The sequence below is a fragment of the Fusarium verticillioides genome, chromosome 10 (assembly GCF_000149555.1).
Source record: "Fusarium verticillioides 7600 chromosome 10, whole genome shotgun sequence".
Classification (NCBI taxonomy): domain Eukaryota; kingdom Fungi; phylum Ascomycota; class Sordariomycetes; order Hypocreales; family Nectriaceae; genus Fusarium; species Fusarium verticillioides.
Window position 1 is genome coordinate 1,947,896 of NC_031684.1, and position 26,532 is coordinate 1,974,427.

Sequence of the window (26,532 nt, forward strand, 5' to 3'; positions counted from 1 at the left end):
ATCTCTAAACTCAAACACAGCAAGTGATGACGGTTCGTAGGCGCATTTGAGGTGAGAGCGTCGACAGGGTGAACAACGTGGTTTGAGTTGATCACAAGAGAGTTTTCTTCTTGCGCAAGTAGTGCATAGGGACATGACGGTTCGTTGTGTCAAGGCTGTCAGATTGGATGGAGGATTGAAGTGCAAGAGCGCTTCGGTCTTGGAGTTTATTTCGAAGTCTGGGGTAGCTAATGACTAATCGATGATAAGCGCAACTAGACGCACGCTAAGTACAAGACAAGTAGAGAACTTGTTTCCTATCACATCTTTAAGAAGACTATGCATTATTTCGTTCCATAAAATTATAAGTCATAACCCGGCTTACAACGGAACACCGAGGCCGTAGTGACCTTACATCACTGGCAAACGTCCTAAATGGAAAAGTCGGGTATGTATTCCACGTCCATGTTGTGCTTGGACAAATAAACGATATTTAGCACTCATTCGCTACAACTCGAAGGAATTGTACAAAAAGACAAGTCAATGGAATAGAAGACCAGGCGAACATGATAGCAAGACTTGGAACTGTAGCTCGCAGTCACATGAATGGCCATCACTTCGGACACTTCCACCAACGCTTACCATATATACCTAAAGGAGCCCTGCTGCCAATCCGTAAGATCCAAATCATCCCTAGAAATGTTCACGTTACAGATTTCCTGAACCTCACGGCGCCCTCGACGATGGTTTTGATACCTGATGTAGACGCTGAGAAAACGGTCAGTATTTGGGCTGAAGGTGAGATGATGGGCTTCCTTACAGCAAAACGATTTCCAGAACAATCATGGCGGAGACCGAGGAGTAGAAACCTCTGAAAGCAGTCTGGTACTGTGGGGCTTCGTGCGTGATGAAGAATTGAGGGCCCGTGAATTGGCCAAGACAGTAGCCTAGGAACATCATGACCTGCAGATGTTATCAGGCTGGGGAAGCATATCGGGCAGGTTTGGAAACTGACACTGGCGGTGGACTTCTTGGTGAACCCTGCGATGTTGGAGGAGAGCATGCTCATGCCGAGACCGAAAGGGACGGTGTTCACATAGATTACTGAAAGCACGCATGAGCATAGGTTCAGAGCTATAGAATGGCAGCCTATACTTACTATAGAAAGACGCAAGCCGGCCTTGATGGTTAGATTGCGGGAGGTCTAACACGGATCAGATATGACAAGCAGATATTTATTATGCCAGAAACTTACTGTCCACCAACACGGCTCCTATCAAGACGATGATGTTCGTTGTGATCATGACGTAGCACCTAGTATTCTTGAAACGAGTGCAGAACCAGCCACTAGATTAAAAAGTGAGCAATTGGACATGGCGTTGCAGATTTGGATACTCACGCAAAGACCACTGAGACGAGGTGGATGGTGTTGGACGGCATGCCCATCAAAGTAGCCTGGCGGCTGGAGTAGCCGAGGGTTTGGGTCAACACGATCTTGGAAAACTGGACTGTCATTAGGATATGTTCCTTTTGCTGGTCTAATTTACTTACCGATGTCAAGCCTCCTCCTTGAAGACACTGAAGAAAGGCGTGTATTGCTAGTATCCACGGCTGGGGATCCATCAGGCATTCTCGGACCTGGTTCCACTTGTACTCAGTGTTCTTGATACCGGTGTGATTCTTCAAGACCTATAATCGTTCAGCAAACTTAGTCGTCGTAATAATGTGATACTTACCCTATCAGTAGCGATATCACGCTCCCTCTTGCTGAAGAACCATGCATTCAGAGGCGACGCCGGAACACCAAAAAAGACAACAACACCCCAAAACATCGTCATCGGCCCGAAGACGAGGTAGACGACTTGCCAGACGGCATACTTAGAGCCCGAATGATCTTTGCCCGACAGTCCGTATGTTATGGCATCAGCCATGAACGAGCCGACAGCGCTGGCGGACCACCATAATGACGTGCGAAGAGGCTGCTCCTCTCGAGTCCAGTATTGAGAGATTAGGATCGTGAGGATGGGTGACATGCATGACTCGAAAACACCGAGGAAAACGCGGTTCACGCAGAGTGTTGCGAAGCTTTTGGTGAATGCCGTTGTGCAGGCGGTGAGACCCCAGAGGAAGATCATGACGCCAAAGTATCGTCCGCTGTCCAGCGATTAAAAGACGTTCAATAAGTCAAGATAAACTTGGGAAAGTTCACGAAGGACGGAGACTTACATGGGAAGCTTCTGCATCAAGAGAGAGCTAGGATACTGCCAGACTAGATAGCCTAGGTAGAAGATTGAAGATGACCAGCTATACTGCTGGCCCACGAGGTTCTATGCAGATGTCAGTCGTCGCAAGTAGATATCCATGATGCAGGTTTGCTGACCAGATCTTCCTTGATGCCAAAGATGGAAGCCTCGGACAACGCGACCTTGTCCATATAATTGAGGACGTATGTACACGCCATCTGTTTTCGTTACGATCAGCCTTTGTATGTTCTCGCTTCTGTAGATAACCGCTTACCATGGGCAGCAAGATCAGGTCCAGCTTCCATTGGACCCTCGCATCCTCCTTGGAGCTGTATACAAGCCCAAGCGGTGGAGACCCCAGTTCCTCCGACTGTTTCTCGCCATCATCCAAGGTATCGGCGTGTTTGTGACCGCTCGCTCTGTCTTCAACCAACTCACCCATCCCGACAGTGGAGTTTGTCGGTACGGTGGTAACAGGCTTCAGGTCTTTATCCATCATGTTGAATTATGAATGCACGTTCACAATGATGCTCCATCAAATAACAGCCGTTGGTGGTTCGCGATTCGCCGCCATTTATATCGCCTGGTCATGTTTGTGCAGGTACTTGTTTTGAAACCTAGGATGGCTCTGTTTGGTGGGGATGATAGCGGTCGCTGAGATGGCTCAGAAGGGCATAGCTCAGTCCAGGGTCGCCCTCTTGGCCATTTTGGGACGAATGCGCGAGATGGCAAGATAGCGCTTCTGGGATATCCGGGGAAGCCTGTCCTCGGCTTTTGTGATTGTTGATTCTAGTATTACGCTAAAATCACGAAGGATTCTCAGGCAATTGAAAAATCAGAAAACATGTCTTGTCGTTATGTATTTTCACTTAGCTATGTACATAAAACCCATATCGCTAACTTCTCCCCACTACATCTGAGCCACGACGTATCCATATATATCGTTTTAACAGTTCTACATTCTTTACGCTCTTCAGTAGTGAGTTGGCTTGAAGCCTCCCTTGGGGAAAGGCACAATATTTTCCACAGCTGTATGCTTCACCTTACCCATCGAGATAGAGAACTTCTCCTGGTCAAAGATGCTGTACACATTGCGCAGGAAAGGATCACCAAAGATAGACACTGCGTCCCCGCGAGAGGCGGAAAATACTCCACAAGTGCCATCAGAGAATTTGGTCACCACGCCATAGAGCGGAACCTTGATCGTGCCGTGAACACCAAACTCAACAGCGATGTATCCGTCATTGCGCTTAGAGTCCGCGTACTTGCAGTCAACCACAAAGTATTGCTGGCCAAAAGGCTGTGTCTTGGCACCAAAAGCGCTGAGGATAGGAGCCAAGGTCTTGTCGGTGAGGTACCAGCTCGCAACACCAGTGTCCAGCAATACGGGAACACCGACTTTCTTCTTGCCGTATGTTTCCTTGGTGCGTTTGTTGCCCTTGGTGAGAAAGACCTCGACAGAGGTGACATTGACCACATTGGTCTGGCCACCGGTAAGGGCGTTGCTGAAAGGGTCGACCATAGGCACGGTGATGAGATCACCGTCAATCTTGGCCTTGTCGTAAGCTCCACCGAGGAGCATCCTGGCGTTGGCGGCCTTCCTGTCATCGGGGCCGAGGTAGAGACTCGACGCAAGGTAGTTGATCTTGGAGGCGTTCTTCAGCTCTGGCAGGAAGTATGAGGAGAACCTGTCAGTGCACTTGGGGCCAGCATACCCGCACTCTAGCGATAGACCTGTTGCATCGCCGTCAGTTCAGCATCTTCATTATGGGATTGCTTTTTCTTACCGAGGATCGTGCTGATGTCGCCACTGAGCTTGTCGGGGAAACTGTAATCGGAAGTCATGCCAAAGTACATGTTCTTGGTTGAAACACCGCCGATGACAATAGTGTCCTCCAAATAATCGCCTCGACCGACGTAGCCCAAGGCATCAGCGAATCCATCACCTGCATAGCGAGATGTTCTACGATGATGATTAGCGATAGAAATTAGAGGTATTAAGGAACATACTTGGATGTTTTGTTGTTGAAAGTGCCAAACGTCTTGCAATTGTTTCCCTGCTCTTTGCAGACCTCATTACGAGGGTCGAGGAAGGAATATCGCGGGCTGCCAGTGTCGATCTTGAGATACTCTGTCTGCGGCGGTGTCCCAACCTGCAGCTTGGCATAGTACGCCGTCAAGCCTGCATCGCGAGACAACGGGACGGAGATAACCCCAGCAGGAACCTTGCCCGCAGCAGCGATGCTAGGGAACGCGACAGCAGCAGCGATGGTGGCCAAAGTGAAGAGAGCCATGGTTGTAGATGTCGTTGATGTGCACCCAAGTTGCATGATGCCTATGAGACTATATATAAACGGACTAACCGCCCACTATACGGTGAAGCCCCTGTCCAGATGAAGTCATGAGGCCAAGACCCGTTCGTCGATACGAGAATCTTAGTGGATCACATTCCTGATCTGCCGAGCCCACTGTGACGCTATTGGTGGCGAGCCTGTTTGCTAGCCGGTTTTGGGAAATTAACTTGTATGCGGAGCCCGGCAATTTATCCAAGTTCGCCAGAAAATCAAAGCGCGAACTCTCTATGTAACAGTGGAACGAGCGGGAACGAGGTCGTGCTCTTGGCCATAAAATGGGCATGAAAGAAGGCTATCTTTACGATACTTTCTGGTCTACCTACACGGACGTTCTCATCATGTCTCTCAAGCTCCTGCAACTGATTGCAGCATTGGCTGCTTCTGCCCATGGCCTTGCTGTGCCGGATAGCCAGGGCGCGGCTTTCAGCCTTGATGCTTTGCCGTCAACAGCAGAGGAATTTGATCCTGCGGCTGAGCGCCAGAGGCTTGAGGCCAAGTTCCCTACGGCGCATGGCAGCAACATCAAAGCGCGCACCACGAAGCAGTCGGGCTCCGTGAAAGTGAAGCCTATCGCTGGGGGCCAGTCATTCTTCACCCCTACTGTCATTGGAAACCAGACGTTCAAGATGCTTTACGACACTGGTTCCGCTGATTTGTGAGTATTCTCCTGCTTCAGCATCTTGGATCAAGACTGACACCTCACCCAACAGATGGGTGTATTCCAACGATTCTTCCCCCTTCCAGCGTGAGGATCACCCAGGCTATGTCCCAACTTCATCCGCAACCCTTCTCAAGGGCTACAACTTCACCCTCAAGTACGCTTTTGGCGATACAATCAGTGGCGAAGTCTTCACCGACACCGTCAAGGCAGGACCCGTCGTAGCCAAAAAGCAGGCCGTCGAAGCCGCCCTCATCATCCAGCCCGAAGTCGCCTACGACGGCATCATGGGTCTCGCATTCAGCACCATCAACCAGGTCACGCCCAAGAAGCAAAAGACCTTTTTCGAAACTCTCCTCCCCATTCTGAAGAAGAAGATCTTTGCTGCGAATCTCAGGGTTGATGGTAAGCCTGCGACATGGGACTTTGGATACATCGATAGTACCAAGTTCAAGGGTAAGGTCTCCTATACCCCCGTTGTCAGCACGAAGTACTGGTCCATGAACGTAAGCTCCTATGCTGTAGGCAAGAGTTCATTCAACAGCAAGAAGAAGGTTGGCGAGGTCATCGTCGACTCAGGCACGTACCTAATCTACTTGCCGGAAGCTGTGGTGAACGACTACTACAGCCATATCAAGGGGTACAAGCTCACAGAGGGAGGCTCTCGCACGTACCCGTGCAATGCCACTGTTCCCGACTTCCATCTCAAGACCGACAGCACAACGCTCACTATCCCGGGACGGGATGTCAACTATACTGTATATGATCCCACTACGCGTCTCTGCACCGGAGCCATCACGACTCAGCTCAACAATAAATACTCCGTGTTGGGAAATTTGTTCATGAAGAACTACTATGTTATTCATAGCCAGGAGGATGCTACCCCCAAGCTTGGATTTGCGTCGCTCTGATCAACTTAAGGTGATCCACGAGGAAGAGGTTGACCCATCACTCCCATTTGGTTCGTCACTACTTGCTGCTAAATACCTCATTGATAGTGTAAATCGTTGGCTAAACTCTTAATGTTTGCATTCAAGCAGTGGATAGTCTTGTATAATAAAGAGTGTTATTCTGAGTTTATAGACCTGATAACTGATGCTTGTCCCTGCGCCTCACACATCTTACATACTAAGGTCGAATGTTATTTACTGTCAGGCTGAATCCCTCAAGTCACCTAGATACGAAGTTAGACATGACTGAGGCAATATGTTGTAGTGTCCAAATTGCCGCCCCTTGCTCTGGACTGCCCTGCCTACCCGTTGATTGTCGGCCTATTGACGATCCCTGCCAACTTCAGCGTCTTTACTACTGCAATAAGCTAGTGTTGATTTACACCTCTAAACAACAACCGCATAGAGTAAGAGATGAATTTTAGTATCAAGTCCCTTGTATCTATATACTACCTCAACTAGTCTGTTTCACTCCTCCAGCCAATTGACTACTTCATCAATCTTGACATCATTTTCACACCCCGGACTCGCAATCTTCGACCGCATCTATACTAGAGTCGGAACTACCCTATTAGGGTTCTGCTAATACCAACCCAGCGGCAAGCAGCCCACGCCTATAATCATCCCCTAAAGGGACATCCATCTCTTTCACCACTTCCTCCATTCTTTCAGTATAATATCCTCGTAGGAAATCTGCCACTGACTCGTTTCGGCTTTCAAACTCTCTTGCGAACTCTTCGTCGAGATTGCTGAGCTTCTCCAGTAAGAAACTGTCTTCATCCAATATTTCCGACCTCTCATCCTCATCTAACACTTTCGCTCCCCATGTTCGATCAATCCAAGCGCAGGGCCCAACATGCCTAATACCTAGGAGTTCCATTGTGATTGCGTGGACGGCGCATCTGGCCAGATAGGAAGCATCTACATTAGATGCTATGCTTCCAAGCAGATCAACTAGGAGGCAAACATCTCCATTTGTTCCCACGCTCCGCGGTGCCATCAATTCAGACCCATGGGCACTAAAGCCAGATAACAAGGATGCTAACGGCCGGTTGAAGGGGCCTGATACGCAAGGACATGGTAAACTGGACCCTATGTCACTTGTACATATTTTGGCGATCAGACTAATAACTTCCGTTTCCAAAATTGGGCGATGAACCTTTTCACGTAGATACTGGCCAATTGGTCCTCCCCAGTGATGTAATACCGATGTTTGAAAGCCGTTGGCCACATATTCCAGCTCCAGATCATGCTTCATCAGCCAATTCAGGTAGGTAGCCACTGATTCCTCTTCGGGAGTATAAACAGAAGTCACACGTGCTAGAAGTGGTCTCAGACTACCCTAGTCGGAAGGTGTAATCTCGAACTCAGTGAGCAATGAACAGATTTCTGGAGAGAGCAAGCGTTCAAATATGCCATTGAAGCGACATTTTGGACTCGAGGGCTTGAGGCCAGCACTGATCCGATATCCCTGCTTACCCCAATCATCAGATCGTGACTGTAGTTCCTCCCACAGAAAGACCGCAGTAGCATCGGGGATGGAATCAACGGCGACTCCGTACCGCTCTATGACTTTAGAGGGTAATATTGCGAGGGAAAGATCTCTCAGTCGCCGCCGCCGATCTTTTAAATGCTTGAACAATAGTTTTAGGCATCGAAAGGAACAGGAGCCTCTGAAAATCGGGTCAAAATAGTCGTCTAGGACGCAACAGTCGGCCTCTAGTAGTTGTTGGACAGGAACAGCACAATCACAATCCGAGCAGAGCGCCCAGATATCTGCTTGTGTACATAGCGTCCCACTAGACCAGATTGCAAACTCTAGGGGACAAGCAGAATTTGATTCGCTGTTGTGCATAAGAGATAGAACCTGACTTTGTTGCAGGAGCAGATCAAGCCCTGTAGGCCATGTGATGCTAGCGTGCAATATGTTCCGTCCGTACATATCTGTCTCCAGAATGCCTGAGGTTTGCTGGTCGCCCATGGTCATAATCTCAAGCTTTTGCCTATCTCGCTGCATAACTGCCCGGAAGATGTTATTAAATCCAAATGCTAGAACTTTTTATTAACTGTTCATAACTCGAACGATAGTGCAATGGATAGGTTACCTTTAGCGATTTCGGGGTATTTGGCCCAGACTTGAAGATTCTCCTGACTGAAATTGAGGTAATGAGAGTAATTAACATTGCTGTCTCTCTTGCCCTCGATACAGAAGTCGAAGGACGTATCAAGTGTTGTTATGAAGTGGTACCATTGAGGCAGCCATCCTAAGGAGCTGTCTCTCCAAAAGTTTTCCATAATTGTTCTGATATGTGTAAGTTAAGCTAAGGGAATGAGTTCGGAAGTTTATACTCTTGGTAGAAACTAGAAGCAGTGATTGGGACCCCAAGGTCAAACATGTATAAAAGGACCGAGCGGATCACTTCAAATAGGTCCTCAAAACATATTCTGCAGGGTACAACGTAAGGTATTAGGCTTTCTCGATGCAACTCAAGATTATGTTAATATAAAAGCGCTTCATGTGTTTCCATACACTGGATGAGGTTTACCTTCATAAATTTATGGGCGATATTTCTCCCATTCTCATCTACGTCAAATGGTGACGCAGACCTTGAGGTGTAGATTGTTCTCAAGCTCTTGAGTAAATCGGAAATATTTTCTCGTAGCCAGACGGTCGGACGGTCCCCCATGATAAAACTAGCCCAATTCGTGCTGACATGGAAATCAGTAATCTGCATCCCAGTAGAAACAACAGAACGATGACTCTTTTACCTCACACCCGCGTACGCACATTTGAGTTCAGCAATGGCGTCAAAGGCCGGGCTTGATTTGACAATATTGCATGCTTGGATCCCGAAGGAAAGGCTATATGCCCCAGCTGGGTAGTCTCGAGTGAGTGACAAGGACAAGCTTCGAGAAAGCCAATATCGAAAACCAAGATAGCTCCACGTAGTTTTTGAAGTCTGCAGCGATTGGCTCAAGGACATGCAACCAGGGCGATGGCACTGCTGTTTGTGCTCCTCTTTCGAGATTACCCATTTCCCCCATGATCTATTGACGTAGGATGACTTTCGATGGATATGGGTCGGACGAGGGTCGGAGCAGGTACATTTCGGCTCATTCAGTTCATTTATAAGGCTGGCTTCCCTCTGGGAATTTTGCACATATCGCGGCTGCACGGAAACACCAGAAACATGACTCCCAGCACTCAGGCGCTGCTCTTTGATATGACGAGTTGTCGTTGCCACTTCTATTTGAGTGCGTTGTACAGTAGGAGTAATGTTGTCTAGTTGCATGGCGATGGTGCGTAGCATGTTATGCGTGATGCTATCGTTAGCATTGGTGTAGTTCTTCAAAACTCGCAAGTCTTCACTGATGCCGATATTGACGTCACTGCGATTGATTAGAAAGAGGACAACTGTTCCTCTAGTCAAGGTGCCTCACAGATTAAAGTTTTGCACGAAACTGCTGAGAATCGCATTGGCCTTGGAAAGCTGATCTTGAAGTTGAACCAACTTCTTCTGATCAAATGGATACCTCGCTATCATCATTTGCTTCCTCATCTTCCCTTTCATGTCGGTCAAGCCCTCATCTCTCGTAAGGTTCAGCATCAATTGCTGCAAGGCAACGAGTTCGAACTCGCAATTGGCAAGTGCTTGATTGAATCCGTTCGCGGACAAGGCGTGGCGATGGCCAAGCTTTAGTGTGCTCGACTGGATGGTGAAGAGATTTGACTGCAAAAGGGTAAGACTTCGGCTGGCTGACTCGATGTCTTGGTGTCGGCTTTTAACGCTACTGAGATAATTGTGCAGGCCGCCACAGAGAGTTAGGCCAAGAGATACAAGGCCAGCGACGCCACTGGCGATGGATAACGGGTCGGCCATGTCGAGTTTGACAATTTTGTAGGAGGAAGAAAGAATCAGGCAAAACGGAGCGGTGAAGATGTGTGTTGGGTAAGAGTGGCTGGCCGCAAGGCAGACAAGGCAGACAAACATGCAGATCAGGCGAACCAGAATGCGCCAATGCATCAGCCTCACTGCAGGCCAGGCTGGAATTTCGAGCGTGGAACAATACTAATTGCTGCTATGCATATCGAATATGCTGCGTTGTAAACCGGTTGACATGTTAATTAGTCTTCAATTCATAAGCTATATTTCTAGTAGGTTTGTCACTATTGATGTAGCAACTGAGACAGATCTTGATAATGCGCTGTCTACGGTAGTGCCCAATACAACATGATACCAATGCTATTTGATCACCTCAGCACTACTCATGCCAGATGCCCGTGATCCCGAGTCGCCGTAAGTCGACACCATCAAACTTGCATCTGTCAGCCGTGGTATCCATGTCTAAGTTGTGGGCTAGAAGTGTTATTTGCAGTTAAGACTTGTGGCTGTGAGCTTATTCCGGCAGAGAGAACCTAGTCGAGGGACTTGAATACGCCTACTAAGATCGGTGACGTTCGGCTTTGGAGATCTCAGGACGATTCTGTGTCGCTTCCTGATGTGACTGCGTTTGGCAAAATAACTGTAAAGCCCAGTAGGCAAATTTATAAAATAAGAACAGAGCTATTTACACTTCGACAGACATCAAGAGAGCAATCTAAACAGGAATCAATCCGTACTACCGCAGGAATAGTGTCCCTGCCCACCTCAGTAAGTGCATAGAAACGAAGGTCGTCTGCGCCATCAACTGCAACAATTCTTGTCTTGTTACGAAGATATTCATTGGGCATTAACGGGGAGGTATAGCCGCAGAATTGATCTGGACTCTCAAGTTCGGCATCCCGGTTAGCATGCTTGCATCGTTCAAACACAAGAGAGCAAGCTAGCGCACTAATAGCCTCAGTAGGGTTACGGATAATATCCACGGACGGCCCTTCTAGGTATACACCCAAGTTGAGAAAACCGTCCTTTGCCTCCACCCTCCATTTCAATCTGTAATTAGGAAAAAGGTTAAGAGGCCGAATTACCTCTCTCGAGGACAGCACTTTGCTGGATGGTGGTGGAGGATTCTGCCGCTCTTTCTCTGACTTGACAACCTCGTACTTTTCGGACTGGAATTGCAGTATGCCGGGCAGCCAGGATAGCCTGAGATACCCTCTCTTCTTCATGCGACGGGTGTCGAAGATGGTAGGATAGGCAGCCTGTCCCTTGAAACATGACATTGCCCAGCGCGACGTAGATACTTCCGTCCCGACGTCGTGCCCTATCAACGTTAAGGCCCAGTCGAGCAGAGCTTCGATTTTGCAAGGCTCTTTAATGTCAGAGCTGATGCTGTAACCGACAGACTGATGTGTAAATATAGAAAAGACTGTCGTATGGTAATCATCGCGACGACGGTCTCTACCATTCTCAATACGAACAAGTAGGTTATCCGACAAGTGAAATAGGGATAGGGCGAGGGCATCACTGAGAAAAAGGGCTGCATCATAAAGAAATTGATCCTTGAGGCACCCCCCTCTCCAGGCCGATATGTCATGACGCTCGCTGCTTCTGTCGGCGCACGCCTGGCATAAACAGTCGTTCTTCAGAGACTTAAGATGTAGCTTTACCAGAGGCAGATCGGTTATTCGAACCCCTGCCTCCAGTTTCTCCAGCTCGAAGCTTGTTCCCTCCTTTTCCACGTTCAGCATACGGCAGATCATCTCTGCCACCGAGCTATCACTGCCGAAAGGAACAGTGCGATATTCCTCCACCACTTTCTCATCTCGCTGTCGGGAATTTCTGGTGATAGGTGCTTGGTGGGCCTTGCTGGCAGTGAATCTGCACTGGTTGAGATATTCCTTTGCTGCGTATGGAAGACATTGCTGGAGGGCACGGAAAGCTTGCACTTGATCAAGGTTATATTCCTTCAGCATCCATTGGCCATAGTTCTCGATTGTTGTCATGCCTGCCCAGGGTTTACCGCTGTTCGTAGCGATAAGATTCTCTGGGTCTCCAATGTCATGATAGATCGTTACCACAAAGTTCTGATCGTCCTCCGTATGCCCAGTGTTGATAATAATATCAACGCTTAAGTCAGGTTGTTCAATTATGGGCGTGCCGTCTTGCAAGTATACCGATGGAGGAGCACCCAGGCACCACCTGGTGAATGCGATAACCCACGGCGAGGAGGACGTCAAATGCACAGCGATCTTTGAGACACTTGAGTCGCCGATACGATGAAGTTGCCGGAAAGCAGAGACTAATTTTTCAGTTGCCTCCACAGAAGGATACGACGAGTCACGCCGGAGAACGTTCCTGCTGGCGTCATCTATATCTGGATGTTTGTATAGATACTTGTGCCAACCTAGAACCGAGTCGGTGAACCTAGAGCGTGCTAATCTTGCATCCAGCACTGACAGCAAGTCCCTCAATTGCTTCGTCGTGGGAAGTAAAGACTTGTCTGTAGTAGTGTTTCTCAACATAAGCGAGAGCGCAGTTGCTGACTCGAAGGCACCCATGGTTGTTACGAGTGCTGCTGCGAGGCCAAGAAACTGTATGCCGGATGTCGTTGTGCCCAACTGGGTGGCGCAGTCGTTACGAGAATAACCCACGACACCTTGAAGAAGAAATTGAATTGGGGCTGGTTTATCGGTGGGGAGAACGGAGGTTTCAATTTTACGACATGTCTCATGGCACATGGCAATTGTGCAACCAAACTTTTCACAAGCTAGTAGAGCCAGAGGTTGGATATTATCGCTTGTTGCTGCGTGAATGATGCCACGAGAAACCGAGAGGGCGGAGTTCGCTGTGACATCTAGGCTCCATTGTGCTGAGACAGACATGTCGGGATCTGCGAAGGAAATTTGAAGGGAAAGGGGGCCAAGAGACAGGTTCTAAAGTAGATGTAGAAATAGAAGGGATTGAATAGTATACGCGCTGGTGTATGGGACGAACTGCTGTTTTATAAAGATGCTTTGAATAACATCTCATAGGCGCTGTAGTTATTTATAGCCGTAGGATAACAATATAAACTATTTTTATCTGCTGACTGCATGACGCGTTGTGTCTAATAAGGCATATATATTATGGAGCAGTGCCAGACATTATGTTAAGCGTAGGGATTTAAAAGCCCTAACTCCAGCTTGGCGTTACTTAAATAGGAATACTGACCCCTCTTCGTTTACCATCACAGCCTGATACATATTGGTTGGTTAAAACAAAGCATTGAGTAAGCAATATGCAAATTTATAGCCGCTGTGGCGCTTTTAGCTGCTTAGCTGCAGCTTCAGGTGTGGCCGGACCGCCTGCACATTGTACCAAATAGCAAGCGCCTATCCTGTAACAGTGACAGGATTTTCTGGTCCATGCTCTTAAGTAGCGAGTGGACAGTTTAATTGAGCCGGATGTTGTCATAAAAGAGAACACTATGCCCAGACAAGAACCACCACTCTAAAACTCCAACTTTCGCAACATCAAGCCACTGGCCTTCTCTCCATCGCTCCAACAGTAATAAGAGATCCACCGCTACCTCCAGAGATATACACATGGATCTTATTGTTCTTGGGCTTGTAGTGATCCCGTGCGGCCTTCATCAGAAGCACGAACAGTAAGCCCTTCGCTATCTGCTCCAAAGCCAATCTCTCGATCAGATGCAGTTGAGTTCTGTAGTGGATAGACGACTTGGAAGAAGCGACCCTTCCATCCACTTTCAGAGAGGTAGATGTTGAAGTCGACGGTGGTCCCGTCAAAATGTCCAAAACCTCGAAGATGAGGGACTGGTAATGTCTCATAGGTCTCGTTGTCGATTATTGGCCAGGAGTAGAGAGGATCAACACAATCTTCGGTGATTTTCCATACTCAATCGACTTGGATGCAGGGCTCGCCGGTCAGCTTTGGCGTGGCTGGATGCGTGGCTGGCAAAAGGGGTAAGATGCTCTGTGCCGAGTTGAAACAAGTCCTAATAGAGCTCTTAGTTGTCTTCTTATATTTGACTTAGTCGACGAAGTCATACAACGCTTTGAGAATGTTCAAAGATACCATCGTTTATAATGCCGCTTCTGCCGTAAGAGCAACTATGGAGAAGAAAGCAGGTTGAGCGACTTTATCTATCCATTGATCTGATCATCTCAAGTCTCTTATACATGGTTGACTCGGATAGCTTGGACTAGACGACCCTACCAAGACACGGAGTAAGCACCTCAGTTAACCTCAGCGTTGGTGTACTCGTCGTGTTTGACCGAAAATTATGTGATTGGGTAATGTTCAAAAGCCAAGCGGCGAGACAACATCTGACCCCCATGCTTATGCGCCAGAAGGGACTAGTTCTAGAGTCTATCAAGCCCATGGTGAATTCGCCTCGGTCTTCTTATCACCTCGTCTAAAGGACCGAAGTGTTATGCTTGGAACGACAATAATCATTTCACTAGCTATGAAGTAACAATACAATCATCAAGACACATACTAAATCTGACTCAGTTCCAAGCAGATGGCCCAAATGTCTCATTGGTGCCCAGCTTCCTCCACGGAGTACCCATGCCATCCGCTGTCGTTCCCTGAACATTATTTCCCCACCAGCTAAGACTAACGCCAGGAAACACGAGGGCGAAGAAGATCACGATGGCGGAAATGGCAACACCAGAGTCAAGCGCCGCGGACAAGACGTAATTGTACTGTTTTGTGGTTAGCTATGATGACCAATGATAAGAACCTTTATGTCGCAAACTAACTTTTGCCCACCAGTGGGGATACTTTCCACGAATCCACTTGTTGAAAATGAACGAGACTGCAAACGCAGAACTGTAGTTGATACCGGTAGCTGGGGGCACGTTACCGGTGCCAGCGAAGAAGAGAGGCCAGTGAAGGTTGCGTAGCAATTTGCTGTTGGGGTACTTCTTTTTGAGGAGAAAAGTTACTACTGGCAAAAGTGCTCCAAGCCAGAACAGGTGTAACAATCCAGAGTAGATTTTACCCACGCTGTACAGACGCGCGGGACCGACGGCACCCCAGACAATGCTTGATGAGAAGTTTACGCGGCCTTGAGGACAAGTGTACTTGTTGGGCTGATCACTCTCACAGATTTCCTTGACGTGGTGCAACATCCACAGAACAACGGCGTTTTGGGTGAGAGACCCAACTATACAAGCGGTCAACTGAGAGACGAATAGGGTACGACGAGGTATCTTCATGTACAACCCGAGTTTCATATCCGAGGCGAAGATCATCGCTTGGCTTAGTCCAGTGTATGCGTAGAACTTGAAGATCAGCATAACGACTGGTTTTCCGGGAATGGCATATCCTGAAATGATCTCGCCGAGAACTGTAAGCACGTTACTGTTGAGGTTCGCGACAGCATAGACACTTCCGGTGGGAATAAGATAGAACGCAGCGAGACCGAAAGCGAGGAAGACACCCCAAACGGGCATTTGTGTGTCGTACACCTCTTGTACCATGATGGTGAGACCAAGCACGATAGCGGTCAATGCGGCGTACCACCACCATGGAGCATCAGGGTATCTCTCAATCAGCCGAGCGTGAATGTCCTTTTTCCGCTGCGGGTTGAAGGCGCCGACTATCTGCTTCCAGTAATTGAGGAAGATATAAGTCGGAACGCAAGTCATCGTCGCGAAAGAGATACCGTAGCCCAGTGCGAAAGTAACTGGCATGAAAATAGGACTGTAGTCCCTGTAAGCTTCCGGTGAGAAATTCCCGTGTCGATCAACGACGCGCGACGCGTTGAAGACGTTGCCCGTGTTATCATAGATGTCGCCTCCAGAGAAGGGTAGGTGCGCTGTGTACCAAGTGTTTGTGTAGTACAGAATTGGTGTTACGAGCGCGAAGAGGATTACCCATCCGGCGAAGACGTTGGCTTGTGCCCAGAAGGGTACGACGAGCGGAGAGCCGTTGTAGGCGATTTGAGACCAGTCGAATGTGGTGGGGAGATAGGCTAGACCGGTTGACATGCCGAAGAGGTTGTTGACGATGATGTTGTCTGACAGGAGTTAGTACGCAATGTGATGGGCTGGTGGAGGGAGCGAACTTACTTGGTGCAGCCCAGCAGATAAAGGCAAAGGTACTCAGTCCAGTGAAGAGGAACCCAGGCAGCCAGTACTAATGAACCGTGAGTCTCACCACCACCAAAGAACGAACACGACGAGAAGAACTCACCCACAACCAGCCACCCGCAAAAACATAAACAAAGAACCGATACCTCGATATGCTCCACCCATCAGCCTTCGGATTCGCCCTCCCATGCAACGTCTGAAACAGCGCCGCATTAGCCAGTGTCGAAGGCCAAACCATATGCGGCGGCTCAACAATAAACCTATACGCCATGCCCGCCATTCCAAGACCAAACAGCTGCATCGTCAGCGCGAGTAAGAATTGATACCCAACTGGGGTCTTTAACCCCAAGAACGCAGGCGCAACTTGGGCTTGGATGATATCCGTCGCCCAAGATGGTCCAAACGAGAGATTCGACATGATTGTTATGAGGGCGTGCTCTTTTATGTTGAAGTGATGATCGGGGTTGAGTGCAATTTCTTTCCCGAGGAGTGTGATTTTCATGATGGGGAGGGTGTGTGCAAGGGCTCGTCCGGCTGGGTAGGCGACTAATTGCGCGACGAGCGACGAGATGGTGATACTGGGATATCTCATTGAGAAAAACTGGTTGATTCCAGTGCCGAGGATAGTGAACAGAAGGCCTAGCGTCCACGCACGGAGCGTGTTGACTGGCATAGAAGGATCATCGACATTGGGAACATTGGCTCTGACTTCAGGCTGGGGAGAATTGTCCGAGTCAATGTCGTAGTGCTCATCTATACCGCTGATGGCAAAAGCAGTAGCTTTATCAGGATTGTCGATGATTTCTTCTGACGTGCCTTCGATGGTGCCATCTTCTTGCCTTGAAGGCCCAAGATTATCCGCGTATTCCACTTTGGGTGCCATGATGGCGGTCTCAGTCACAAACAAATGCCCAACGAATGAACTGACACGAGAATGAGGGATGCATTGCTTTCTTGGCGCGAAACCCTTGGCATTTTATAACTTTGTCTTATCGCGAGTAATGTCACATTCGATGCTACTCCCCTCCCCGGATTTCGGCAAATGTTAGTTTATCAAGCCCCTCATGCAAGAAGAAGGTCCAAGCGATGATATCATTTGAGCTAAGTTCTGATTGGCCCGGATCATCAGGTCCTTAGCTTCGGGGTCAAAGGAGAATTAATTGCTACCCTACCTTATCTTGACAGTTTTTAGCTATTGATCAAAGGTTGCCACTTGGGAATGATAGACTGAGGTTGTTGCGGGGTAATTGAGTGAGGGAAGGTCCAGCCTTGGTTTGTCATAAGATATCAGATCAGCTCCGGTTACGGACGTCATGTCGCTAATAAAACGACCAGCTTGAGCGTCTGATAGCACCTTTTTGTTTTCGAACCCTATCTTTCATCTTTACAGCTTAGTCGGAACTCAGTTATCTCAAGCATCATTAGCATGGCTCTTTCGGTAGCGGCTCTAAACAAGGACTCGTCCATCCTCATCATCGGAGCGTAAGTTTCAGTCCCCACTAATAAACCACCAAGGCTAATCCTCTACTTCTAGGGGCACATTCGGTATCAGCACTGCCTACCATCTAGCTAAGCGTGGCTATACCAACATCACTTGCATCGACCGCCACCCATGGCCGAGCCTAGACTCTGCCGGCCATGACTTGAACAAGGTCATGCGTACTGAATACGACGAACCACTTTACACGCGCCTTGCTCTTGAAGCACTCGACGCTTGGAGAGACCCCGAATGGCATGATGTATTTTTCGAGACCGTAAGTCATTGGTCTTGATGACCGTTTTTGTAATTTGGGCTCACAAAAGCAGGGACGTATCACAACTACGACAGGCGACAAGAAAGCCGAGTCTTTCCTCGAGAAGTCTTACGAGAACCTCAAGAAGGCGGGAAAGGCTGATAATCTAGAGCTCATCAGTGGCAGAGATGAGATTGTCAAACGTGTTCCGCAACTCAAGAATGCAGTCGGGATCGAGAACTGGAAGGGTCTTTACAACAGTCTCGGCGGATGGGTCCACGCTCGAAAAGCCCTCGAGAAATGGGCATTCAAGTCTGAGCACATGGGCGTCAAATTCGTGTCAGGTCTGGGCGGTACAATGACCGGCCTTGAGCTTGATGCTTATGGTTCGATGACTGGAATCCGCGTCGCCTCTGATGAGGTTCTTCACGCAGATCACTACATCCTGAGCACAGGCGCTGCATCACCACAACTATTGCCCGAGTTGTCGCAGCAGTTATGGTCGAAGTGCTGGACTTTGGGCCATATTCAGCTTACTGATGAAGAAGCTGCTGAGTGGAAGGGAGTCCCTGTGATTGATAACTATGAACTTGGGTTCATGTTTGAACCAGATCCCGATACAAGTAGGTCATCCTTCGAATGGCTGTTTTGAATAGGATCGCTGACTTGGGAGCAGAGCTGATCAAGATATGCGATAACAACCCGGGCTATCAGTACCAAAAAGGCACTTTTGTCGACGCAAACGGCAAAACAACAAACTACTCTATCCCCCGCTACTCAAGCGATCACCCCCAAGATGGTATCCCCCACGAAGCCGAAGTCGCTATTAGAAGATTCATCAACACCGTCATGCCTCAATTCTCCGACCGGCCCCTCCTTGATGCTCGTGTTTGTTGGTGTACTGATTCACCCGATGCACACTGGCTCATCGATCGCCATCCCAAGCACCACACTCTTCTTCTCGCAACTGGTGATTCTGGACACGCGTTCAAAATGTTCCCTATTATCGGAAATTATATCGCTGACGCACTGGAAGGTCGTGAGTCGGGATTGAGGAAGGAATGGGCTTATGGAGGACGGGTTGCGAAACCAACTTCGCATCGGCCTGATACTGAGATTAAGGACTTGAGGGATGTCATGGATCTCAAGACTCAACCCAAGTTGTAAATTTTTACTAAATTCTTAGCTATGAACCATTTATATGGTGAAAAATGTCTTACGATGGTATACACACAGCTCCAGTCATACGACTTCCGCTCAGGGACTTTCGCAGCCCTCATAGTAGTCATAAACCGAAACATCATCAATCTGAACCTTGACCGTTCCCCCGGAAGGCTGCTGGCTCGTACAGAAGAACCCAATCGACAACCTCTGATCATTATTCTCAGCAGTAATACGATACTCCTGTTCATAGTACTGAAACTGCGAAATTGCCTGATCACCATCAACAGCAATAAACAGCCTGTTCGCCCCTCCCCCACCAGCGAATGTACCGAATCTACATTCGTCCGCCTCAAGAGGCTGTCCCTGAACAAGAGCCCAGTGGAATTTAAAGACGTATTCGTGGCCAGCGACGGTGTTGGTTAGTTCTTGGAGGATGGATGAACTTCCGCTGATTGAAGTGTCGGGGTATAAATATTCCCTGAGATCTGTTAGTATCGTCGGTTTCAAGCCGGTGGATTGGAGACTGACATAGAGCGGGCTCCTGTTCTGGGGAACTGGGTTGACAGAGTTGAGACGCCGAGTATGATCCACGGGTCGGCGGTGGGGTTTCCGTTGGCGTCTAGATTATCGAAAGACGGGTTCTTGATATAGTTGGTGTATTCTCCCGTAAACTCGCACACCGGAGCAGCAGAAGTCGTCGCGGTGGCTGTTGTAGAGATATCGGCGGTCGTAGAAGCAAACTCGGTAGTGGTTGCGCCAAGCGTCGCGGTCTCGGTTGTCGAGGTAAATAAAGTAGAAGAATCACCAGTCGTGCTTGAAGCCTCAGACAAGAAGGTAGTCCCCGAGCTCTCAGCTGAAGTGGCAGACGAAGACGTCTCGACCGTCGCCGAAGTCTCAATCGAGAGCGAGTTCGTCACAGTTGAAGAAATCTCGGTCGTAGCAGTACCGGAGGTCTCCAAGCCCGAGCTCGTAGCACGAGTAATCGGCTTGCAAGGCCCAGCGCTAGCCTGTCCGTAGAGAGCAAAAGCCGCAACGACAGCTGAATACCTGAGCAACATCATGTTTACAAAGAAGGAATTAAAGAGCGGAATGGCGTCGAAGCGCAGAATTGAGAAACGAGCGGATGGGGATTCGAATAAACATTTTAGGGGCTCAGCTGTATTTAAGACTCCTTTAATGAAGACTTTTTGTAATCTCCGAGACGGCGCTATTGGCTTGGAAATTCGATAGCTCACGATAGCGCGATGTGGTGTTTATAGCTTATTTTTTCCAGCCTACCAGTAAATATTGACCAGATACATTACGGCTAGCGTCCGCACCACCTGCTATAGTTTAGGTGAGTTATTCTTCTAAATAAATAGAGCGGAATGGAAGAATTAAACTCTATAGATGCTGTTTTTGGCTCTGTGAAGACCAGACCTCTGTGAGGAAAGGTGTTCTGTTACAAGGGTTTGAGACTTGCAGTAGCTTGTGAAAAACGCAAGCTAGTCTAGCGGTGATGTATTTGGTGAGAATTTACGGTATCTAGTGCGATAAGATCGGATTCGACGTCTTCATTATCAGGTCGCTTCTTGTGTACCCAATCAGAAAACGAGACGAACTGTAAACTGGAACTTTAGCACTGAGTAACTATTCTCTTGCTTGAAATGGTTAAACAATTTTCAGGCTTGCATGAATATTTTGACAGTCTCGGCGACAGAAGGCAAGATCTTCAAGGCGCTCTAAAATGTGACCATGTGCGTGCCGTGCCTAGTGTGATGGAGAGCGATGGCTGCCCAATCTGTATCAATGCATTGTCAGACAGAGCACAACTGTACAATCCTTGCCTTTAACAGATCAAAAGGCCATGTTTGTGTCTTTCTACCCCCGTTGCAACGTCCTGTACTCCGGTCTCCCAGTTCGTCCTCATCCAATGCCTCAATCACCTCTCACCAAGCCTCCCTCCTCGTCCATTCTTGCGACAGTATCACATACCACCATTTGTTTGTACAACGCAAACGAAAACGGCAGTCAGCTACCCCGCGATATGTGATATCAGCCAAGGTGTCGACCCTTTCCTCTTCATGTCTCAAACGACATGCGGTACAAGTACTCACATGCAAACACAGCCCTTGATTATCTACGTACTCAGTGGAGTATTCGTATCCGTGATGTAATTACCTGCAAGTGAGTGCATATATGACGGCAGTTTCTGTGCCGCTGAGCCCTTTGGGCAGGTCTCTTGGAATTGTGGCGGGCTGAGCGATGTATGTCTCGGTCGTACGTGGATATCATTGGTGGTGCAGGTTTCCGTGTCACGTCGGCTGGTGTTGATCCGTAAGAGACTCCGCATCTTCTTTCAGCTCGACCTGTCTCCCATTTTGAAGACCATTATGTATAAAGTCAAAGCCGTCGAACTTGCTCCATCAATATTCCCTTCTTCAACACACCTCAACTATCATCGCATAACTGCACCGTCCAGCATGGCCTCTCTCCCAGTCACAGCCCACCGCCCCATCGGCAAATGGCTCCCCAACCAACGTCCAGCGATCCAAAACTGGATCGCATCCAAGCTTCAACAGACCAAAAGAAGGAACTTTGCTTCTCTTGATCCCAACCCCAAGATCATAGCTTTTCAGAAGCTCGTCAATGACAACCCCTACCTCAAGACTCTTGCGAATGACATGTTTACCCAGTCTTCTAAGCACTATGATCCCATTGGTGAACCAGCTCTCAAAACCTTCGATGAGTTTATCGATGTCCTCAGCCTCATCATTCAATCTGCACCGCCGTTCTTTGATAAGCAGGATCCTCCTACTGCGATGGGCATGATTGGGTTTCCTATCAATGCTGTTCTTGATTGGCCTATGGGCACTATCGCTGGGTATGAATTCTGGCTTTTGCCTGAGGTCAATGCCTCGTTCAAAGGTATCCTTGACTCTTGGGGTTCTTTCTTGGGATCTTCTGGGTCTCAGTCTGGCTTAGAGGGTTGGCTGTCCAAAGATGCGCTGCATATGCTTGCCACTGTAGCCAACACTGGTGAGGACGGCGGCCCAACCTTTGACAAGATCTTCATCTGCAACCCAGCCGAAAAGTACTACGGCTACAAATCCTGGGACGATTTCTTCACTAGAGAGTTCCAAGATGGTATGCGCCCCATCGCCTGTCCAGACGACGCCCCTCCAACCCCAGAGTACCCCGACCCAACCCTCGTCATCACCAACGCCTGCGAATCCGCTCCCCTCCAAGTCGCAGAGCACGTGAAGCTCCACGACCAATTCTGGCTCAAATCCCAGCCCTACTCCCTCGACAGAATGCTCAACTCCAACCCCAATACGCACAAACTCGTCGACGGGACAGTCTACCAAGCCTTCCTCAGCGCAAAGAGCTATCATCGTTGGCACGCCCCCGTTAGCGGTAACGTCATCGACATTGAGCTTGTTCCCGGTTCCTACTACAGCGAGAACTACTTTGAGGGATTGGCGGGTAATCCGGATGATCCCGATCCCGCGGCGCCGAATTACTCGCAGCCTTATATCAGTGCTGTGGCTACGCGGGGCATTATCTGGATTCAGGCTGATAATCCTACGATTGGGCTTATGGCTATTGTGTTTATTGGTATGGCGGAGGTTTCGGGTTGTGAGTTTATTGTTGAGAAGGGTCAGCATATTACGAAGGGGCAGCAGATTGGCATGTTTCACTTCGGGGGGAGTTCGCACTGCATGATCTTCCAGCCGGGTGTTAAGCTTTTGTGGAAGCGGCCTCCTCCGTATGATATGGATACGGAGAACAACAGCCGCGTCAACAGTCTGCTTGCTGTTGTCGGTAACTAGAGGTATTTGGCAGTGGCTATTGTTCATCTCGATAGGCCTCTCTCGGGTGGATCTTAGACGGTATGAACTTGGTTGGGGTTACAAAGGTGAGCCTCGCTCGCAGAGGCTGTGTCATTCGTTAACTAGGAATGGCGGGGGCTTTTGTCAGACACAGAATGATAGGGGAGGACACAGGAGTAAATTTCAATAAGGCCATGGGATTTCTAGCCTAGGATTGAAATACAAGACTGCAATGTGTCTGATACTTTGCCGACACTTCACCCCGATAGAGTGGTGCCATATCCATGATCGTGTTTCCTTCAAGGCAACCCCAACCTTCCACAAAGAACAACATACTTCAGGTATATCCTTGCGTCTGATGCAAGCAAATAGTTAGCCCATTTGTGGCGATGTGACACTTTCTGAAATACTCACTTCTGTTGACATGATGGCTCGCTTGCTTCAAAGTTCAAATGCATGGTAGTCCTCTGACCACTCCTGTTTCTTTCGTCTTCATCGAGTTGCGGCAAGCACGCTGCTCAACGGCTGTTCATGTCGTTGGTGAGGATCTCGTTCCACTTGTGATACCCAAACTGGTTCAAGTGAACATTGTCCTCACTCATAATACCCTCCTGATCATCCCCGAAAGGCAAGAAAGCACATCCATGCTCATCAGCAATGGCCTTGAGCTTGGCGTTCGCATCCTCAATCACATCAAGCTCCAAACCACGCTGGATGAACAACGCAGTGATTACAACAGTCATGTCAGGAAACTCACTCCGCAACTGCTTGACCACCGCGCCATAGGCATCAGCGTCGCCCTTTCGAAGGCCCTGCTTCTTGAGATTGTTGGATCCCATGTGGATGTACATAGTCTTGATGTTAGGCTGATGCGGCTTCAGAAGACGCAAGAGACCTTGATCCATGCGATACTGCACATTCAAGATCTTGTCGCCGCCAACACCGAGGTTGAGAATACGCGAGTCCTTGTTGATGCTCAGCATTCGGCCCGTGGTCTTGAAGCGCTCGAAGAGGCTGTCGCCGAGAACAGCGACGGTGTATTCACCGGGGTTAGCCTTGATCTGCGGGACGTGGGTGTTGTGATGGGTCTCGTGAGATCGCTGCTTGAACATCTTGGACGACTTAGCGATGGTCGTGATGAATATTCGTGGGGCAAGGTGACGAACAAATGTCGGCGTGGGCGATCACATTTTTATTCCTATCAGCGACAACTCAATCAGGAAATGAGGCTCTTCCAACGCGCAAACGCGCAAAAGTCAGCGCTGCCGAAGGAGTCATTCGGTACAAGTCAACTGACAACGTCAAAAGCCTTATCTCGGGAATAACTTGTGTGGATACGTGTACAGGGTTGAAAGCTAAAGTCAGTCTAGCAGCGAGTGAATGCCTAGAGGCCAGTGGCATTCACTTGTTCGCTCCGCCAGGTACGCACTGCCACACACTGGCACAAGCAGCCACCGAGTTACGCAAAACTGTTGATGCACTGGCATTAAGTGCTCGCTACCCTGTGACTTGATATTGGTGAATTTGCCAGTTCAAGTGCAATCAAGTGCAATCATCCCAATTCACAATACATGAGCATGATTGTAAAACTTATTTCGCAATCATTTTGTTCTTACTAATTGAAAGTTTGTCGATTTCATTAGCTATTTTCCCTGATTTGCCTAACACTGATGTTTTCTGCTTGATTGCATTGAATCTGCAAAAGCAGCACGTTGGAACAAATTATAGCAACATGCTACACAATGCGCACATTTGCTTCCAATTGACTATATATTAGACGATTGGTCCATAAAACGTCTTGCAAAACATCAACAATTTTCTTTTTTTCTTTCGATCTGCTGCCCTTCTGGTCCGGAAAACGGCATGCTTGTCTGGCAAGCTGTAAGCGGCAGTTCATCTTGGCAAACATCGTTTCATGGTCTTGAGAATGTTCCAAGCAAATACAACACAGAAGAACAATTTACTGCCCCTTTGCTATTCAGCATCATGGCATACAATCAGAACACGATCCCTGTTTTGGAAAGTGCCTCTTTGCGTTACAAAAGCAAGCAGGAAACACCAAGTTGGGTGTCGCATCATAGGATAATGTTGTCCTCGAACTGCGAAGGGTTCGGCAGCAGCAAGACCCTGTTGCCACCACAGTCGCGTTTCCACCATGAAACATTTGCAGATCAATCTTGACATACGCACAAAAGCATGATAAAGCTGACTCCTGTCAAGCCTCTTCGGTAGAAAGCCGAGGTGTGCATGCCACGCGTGTTTTGCATCCGCCAAGACGGACATAGATATCCTGATGCGCCGGATACGGATCTCGAAGGAACCTTCTTGGCCTTGGATTACCATTGACTTGCTGGTGGCATTCTCCAAATGATCTGCAAGACACTAGAATTTTCTGTTTGTCAGTGAAAAGCGTTTCCCCTCACGGCAGATGGCACGGGTAGTAACTTAACGTGGCGGTAAAATTACAAGCGTGATTCAATATCATGCAAAAGCCACATGGCGACCTACAACTTTAGCATACACATGTGTACCTCGAATTTCAGCTGGGAGTTACCTACAGCAATAATTCACTCAGATGACAGATGAAAATTGACACTCCCCAGACATTTCTCGTCTTCCCCGCGATGGTTCAACACGCCAAGCAACCCCACGATTTCCGGGCTACCGGGCAGAAAAAGACACAAAGCCCTCATCCTCAACAACCTAAGGAACAGGGAAATACCATGACGAGGACCCAAGAGATCGCTCCACCAGAAGTGAAAAACTCGTTCGACTTGCGTGTGCTTGGTAGACTTGGCGGTCTTGGCTGGCGCGTCGTAACGGCCACATTCTCCAACTCGGTCTCCATGGGGTTCCCCGTGGGGTCGGTGAGGTTTTTTGTCTCCTGTTTTTAGAGATTCAGATGCACAAGAGAAGAAAGTCGAATGTTGTGATCTGAGATGATCTGATGTGCCCCATCTGTGCTTTTTACCCCAGACTTGGCTCAATGTGACAACTTCGACCTCGTAAACAGTGAACGGGAAGAACGACATGTTAGAATGAGCGAGGAGATGGACCCCGATCATTCAACAAATTGGACTCATTCCTATTGGCCATCTTTATTTTAAGCATGAATAATTTGGGGCATAAAAGGCGGAGTAAAGGGGAGACGAGTTTGGGGGTCAGCATAGTCTCTCATCTCGCCTAAAACTGCACATCTCTGGTCTTCTCTTCTCACCCCAAATTTGGCATTCGGAGAGCCAAGAAACAGCCAAGATAAAAAAGCCCCATCTGCACCAGCTTGCCATCGATGTGGTAATTCTTCCGCTCGCCCGCCACGTGTCGGCTATGTCAAGTCCTGCAGCCTCAAGTCATAGCCGCCCCTTGAAATCACCACACACGCTCAGCTTGAAGATGTACCCTCAGCTTGATCTGCTGATTTTTGAGCTGTAAACCCCAGGAAAAGACGCAGTCTCAAAACGCGGAGCCGTTGTCACAGCCTTGGCGGCAGGATCTGGGGTATCTGCTCGGTCGAGATGCAGATATGGGCCGAGATTGTGAAGGAGATATGGCGATCCTTGGCTGTAACCCTCAGTGGATATTGTCCGAGGCTGCCACACGAATGGGAGTCATTGGATAAGGCGTTACAGCTGCCAAGACAAGCCTCGCGTGGCA

At 48.6% G+C, this 26,532-nt stretch overlaps 10 protein-coding genes across 10 annotated transcripts; 3 read left to right on the forward strand and 7 right to left on the reverse strand.

The window, feature by feature from the left end:
• Positions 1-617: 617 nt before the first annotated feature.
• On the reverse strand, positions 618-2,718 carry FVEG_16313 (hypothetical protein; the record flags this gene model as incomplete). The annotated part of the gene is made up of 11 exons (XM_018905563.1): positions 618-747; positions 800-942; positions 995-1,083; positions 1,139-1,183; positions 1,235-1,326; positions 1,379-1,482; positions 1,531-1,668; positions 1,716-2,133; positions 2,206-2,306; positions 2,360-2,440; positions 2,497-2,718. 11 exons carry the CDS (start codon positions 2,716-2,718, stop codon positions 618-620), a joined length of 1,563 nt encoding a protein of 520 aa, XP_018754912.1.
• A 339-nt stretch (positions 2,719-3,057) lies between these two features.
• FVEG_08403 (hypothetical protein) lies at positions 3,058-4,569 on the reverse strand. Its single transcript, XM_018897297.1, has 3 exons — positions 4,233-4,569; positions 4,010-4,185; positions 3,058-3,956 (listed from the first exon to the last, which is right to left on the reverse strand). Exons 1-3 carry the CDS (start codon positions 4,550-4,552, stop codon positions 3,196-3,198), a joined length of 1,257 nt encoding a protein of 418 aa, XP_018754911.1. The 5' UTR covers positions 4,553-4,569; the 3' UTR covers positions 3,058-3,195.
• A 217-nt stretch (positions 4,570-4,786) lies between these two features.
• On the forward strand, positions 4,787-6,455 carry FVEG_08402 (hypothetical protein). The gene is made up of 2 exons (XM_018897296.1): positions 4,787-5,231; positions 5,287-6,455. The coding sequence occupies exons 1-2, from the start codon at positions 4,852-4,854 to the stop codon at positions 6,143-6,145; spliced, it is 1,239 nt and encodes a 412-aa protein (XP_018754910.1). The 5' UTR covers positions 4,787-4,851; the 3' UTR covers positions 6,146-6,455.
• A 1,071-nt stretch (positions 6,456-7,526) lies between these two features.
• Positions 7,527-10,065, reverse strand: FVEG_08401 (hypothetical protein; the record flags this gene model as incomplete). Its single annotated transcript, XM_018897295.1, has 6 exons — positions 7,527-8,233; positions 8,290-8,486; positions 8,534-8,670; positions 8,731-8,893; positions 8,954-9,574; positions 9,626-10,065. 6 exons carry the CDS (start codon positions 10,063-10,065, stop codon positions 7,527-7,529), a joined length of 2,265 nt encoding a protein of 754 aa, XP_018754909.1.
• Positions 10,066-10,753: 688 nt separating this feature from the next.
• Positions 10,754-12,950, reverse strand: FVEG_08400 (hypothetical protein; the record flags this gene model as incomplete). The annotated part of the gene is made up of 2 exons (XM_018897294.1): positions 10,754-10,783; positions 10,806-12,950. 2 exons carry the CDS (start codon positions 12,948-12,950, stop codon positions 10,754-10,756), a joined length of 2,175 nt encoding a protein of 724 aa, XP_018754908.1.
• Positions 12,951-14,579: 1,629 nt separating this feature from the next.
• FVEG_08399 (OPT family small oligopeptide transporter) lies at positions 14,580-17,052 on the reverse strand (the record flags this gene model as incomplete). The annotated part of the gene is made up of 4 exons (XM_018897293.1): positions 14,580-14,777; positions 14,835-16,096; positions 16,149-16,215; positions 16,273-17,052. The coding sequence occupies 4 exons, from the start codon at positions 17,050-17,052 to the stop codon at positions 14,580-14,582; spliced, it is 2,307 nt and encodes a 768-aa protein (XP_018754907.1).
• Positions 17,053-17,552: 500 nt separating this feature from the next.
• Positions 17,553-19,211, forward strand: FVEG_08398 (hypothetical protein). The gene is made up of 4 exons (XM_018897292.1): positions 17,553-17,651; positions 17,704-17,923; positions 17,976-18,525; positions 18,579-19,211. Exons 1-4 carry the CDS (start codon positions 17,596-17,598, stop codon positions 19,067-19,069), a joined length of 1,317 nt encoding a protein of 438 aa, XP_018754906.1. The 5' UTR covers positions 17,553-17,595; the 3' UTR covers positions 19,070-19,211.
• FVEG_08397 (hypothetical protein) lies at positions 19,015-20,177 on the reverse strand. The gene is made up of 2 exons (XM_018897291.1): positions 19,595-20,177; positions 19,015-19,544 (listed from the first exon to the last, which is right to left on the reverse strand). Exons 1-2 carry the CDS (start codon positions 20,125-20,127, stop codon positions 19,160-19,162), a joined length of 918 nt encoding a protein of 305 aa, XP_018754905.1. The 5' UTR covers positions 20,128-20,177; the 3' UTR covers positions 19,015-19,159.
• A 1,351-nt stretch (positions 20,178-21,528) lies between these two features.
• FVEG_08396 (hypothetical protein) lies at positions 21,529-22,923 on the forward strand (the record flags this gene model as incomplete). The annotated part of the gene is made up of 1 exon (XM_018897290.1): positions 21,529-22,923. The coding sequence occupies one exon, from the start codon at positions 21,529-21,531 to the stop codon at positions 22,876-22,878; it is 1,350 nt and encodes a 449-aa protein (XP_018754904.1). The 3' UTR covers positions 22,879-22,923.
• A 116-nt stretch (positions 22,924-23,039) lies between these two features.
• Positions 23,040-24,152, reverse strand: FVEG_08395 (hypothetical protein). Its single transcript, XM_018897289.1, has 2 exons — positions 23,293-24,152; positions 23,040-23,233 (listed from the first exon to the last, which is right to left on the reverse strand). Exon 1 carries the CDS (start codon positions 23,988-23,990, stop codon positions 23,397-23,399), a length of 594 nt encoding a protein of 197 aa, XP_018754903.1. The 5' UTR covers positions 23,991-24,152; the 3' UTR covers positions 23,040-23,233; positions 23,293-23,396.
• Positions 24,153-26,532: the final 2,380 nt, after the last annotated feature.

What these genes read in the sequence shown, in the direction of transcription:
- FVEG_08395 (XM_018897289.1), bottom strand. Translation starts at nt 23,990, where the DNA reads ATGTTCAAGCAGCGATCTCACGAGACCCATCACAACACCCACGTCCCG.
- FVEG_08402 (XM_018897296.1), top strand. Translation starts at nt 4,852, where the DNA reads ATGGGCATGAAAGAAGGCTATCTTTACGATACTTTCTGGTCTACCTAC. An exon ending in GACACTGGTTCCGCTGATTT is followed by an intron (nt 5,232 to 5,286) that starts GTGAGTATTCTC and finishes CTCACCCAACAG; the next exon opens with ATGGGTGTATTCCAACGATT.
- FVEG_08398 (XM_018897292.1), top strand. Translation starts at nt 17,596, where the DNA reads ATGGCTCTTTCGGTAGCGGCTCTAAACAAGGACTCGTCCATCCTCATC. An exon ending in TCCATCCTCATCATCGGAGC is followed by an intron (nt 17,652 to 17,703) that starts GTAAGTTTCAGT and finishes CTCTACTTCTAG; the next exon opens with GGGCACATTCGGTATCAGCA. An exon ending in TGAACCAGATCCCGATACAA is followed by an intron (nt 18,526 to 18,578) that starts GTAGGTCATCCT and finishes ACTTGGGAGCAG; the next exon opens with AGCTGATCAAGATATGCGAT.
- FVEG_08397 (XM_018897291.1), bottom strand. Translation starts at nt 20,127, where the DNA reads ATGATGTTGCTCAGGTATTCAGCTGTCGTTGCGGCTTTTGCTCTCTAC. An exon ending in AGAACAGGAGCCCGCTCTAT is followed by an intron (nt 19,545 to 19,594) that starts GTCAGTCTCCAA and finishes AACAGATCTCAG; the next exon opens with GGAATATTTATACCCCGACA.
- FVEG_08403 (XM_018897297.1), bottom strand. Translation starts at nt 4,552, where the DNA reads ATGCAACTTGGGTGCACATCAACGACATCTACAACCATGGCTCTCTTC. An exon ending in TTCAACAACAAAACATCCAA is followed by an intron (nt 4,186 to 4,232) that starts GTATGTTCCTTA and finishes TCATCATCGTAG; the next exon opens with AACATCTCGCTATGCAGGTG. An exon ending in CGACATCAGCACGATCCTCG is followed by an intron (nt 3,957 to 4,009) that starts GTAAGAAAAAGC and finishes GCGATGCAACAG; the next exon opens with GTCTATCGCTAGAGTGCGGG.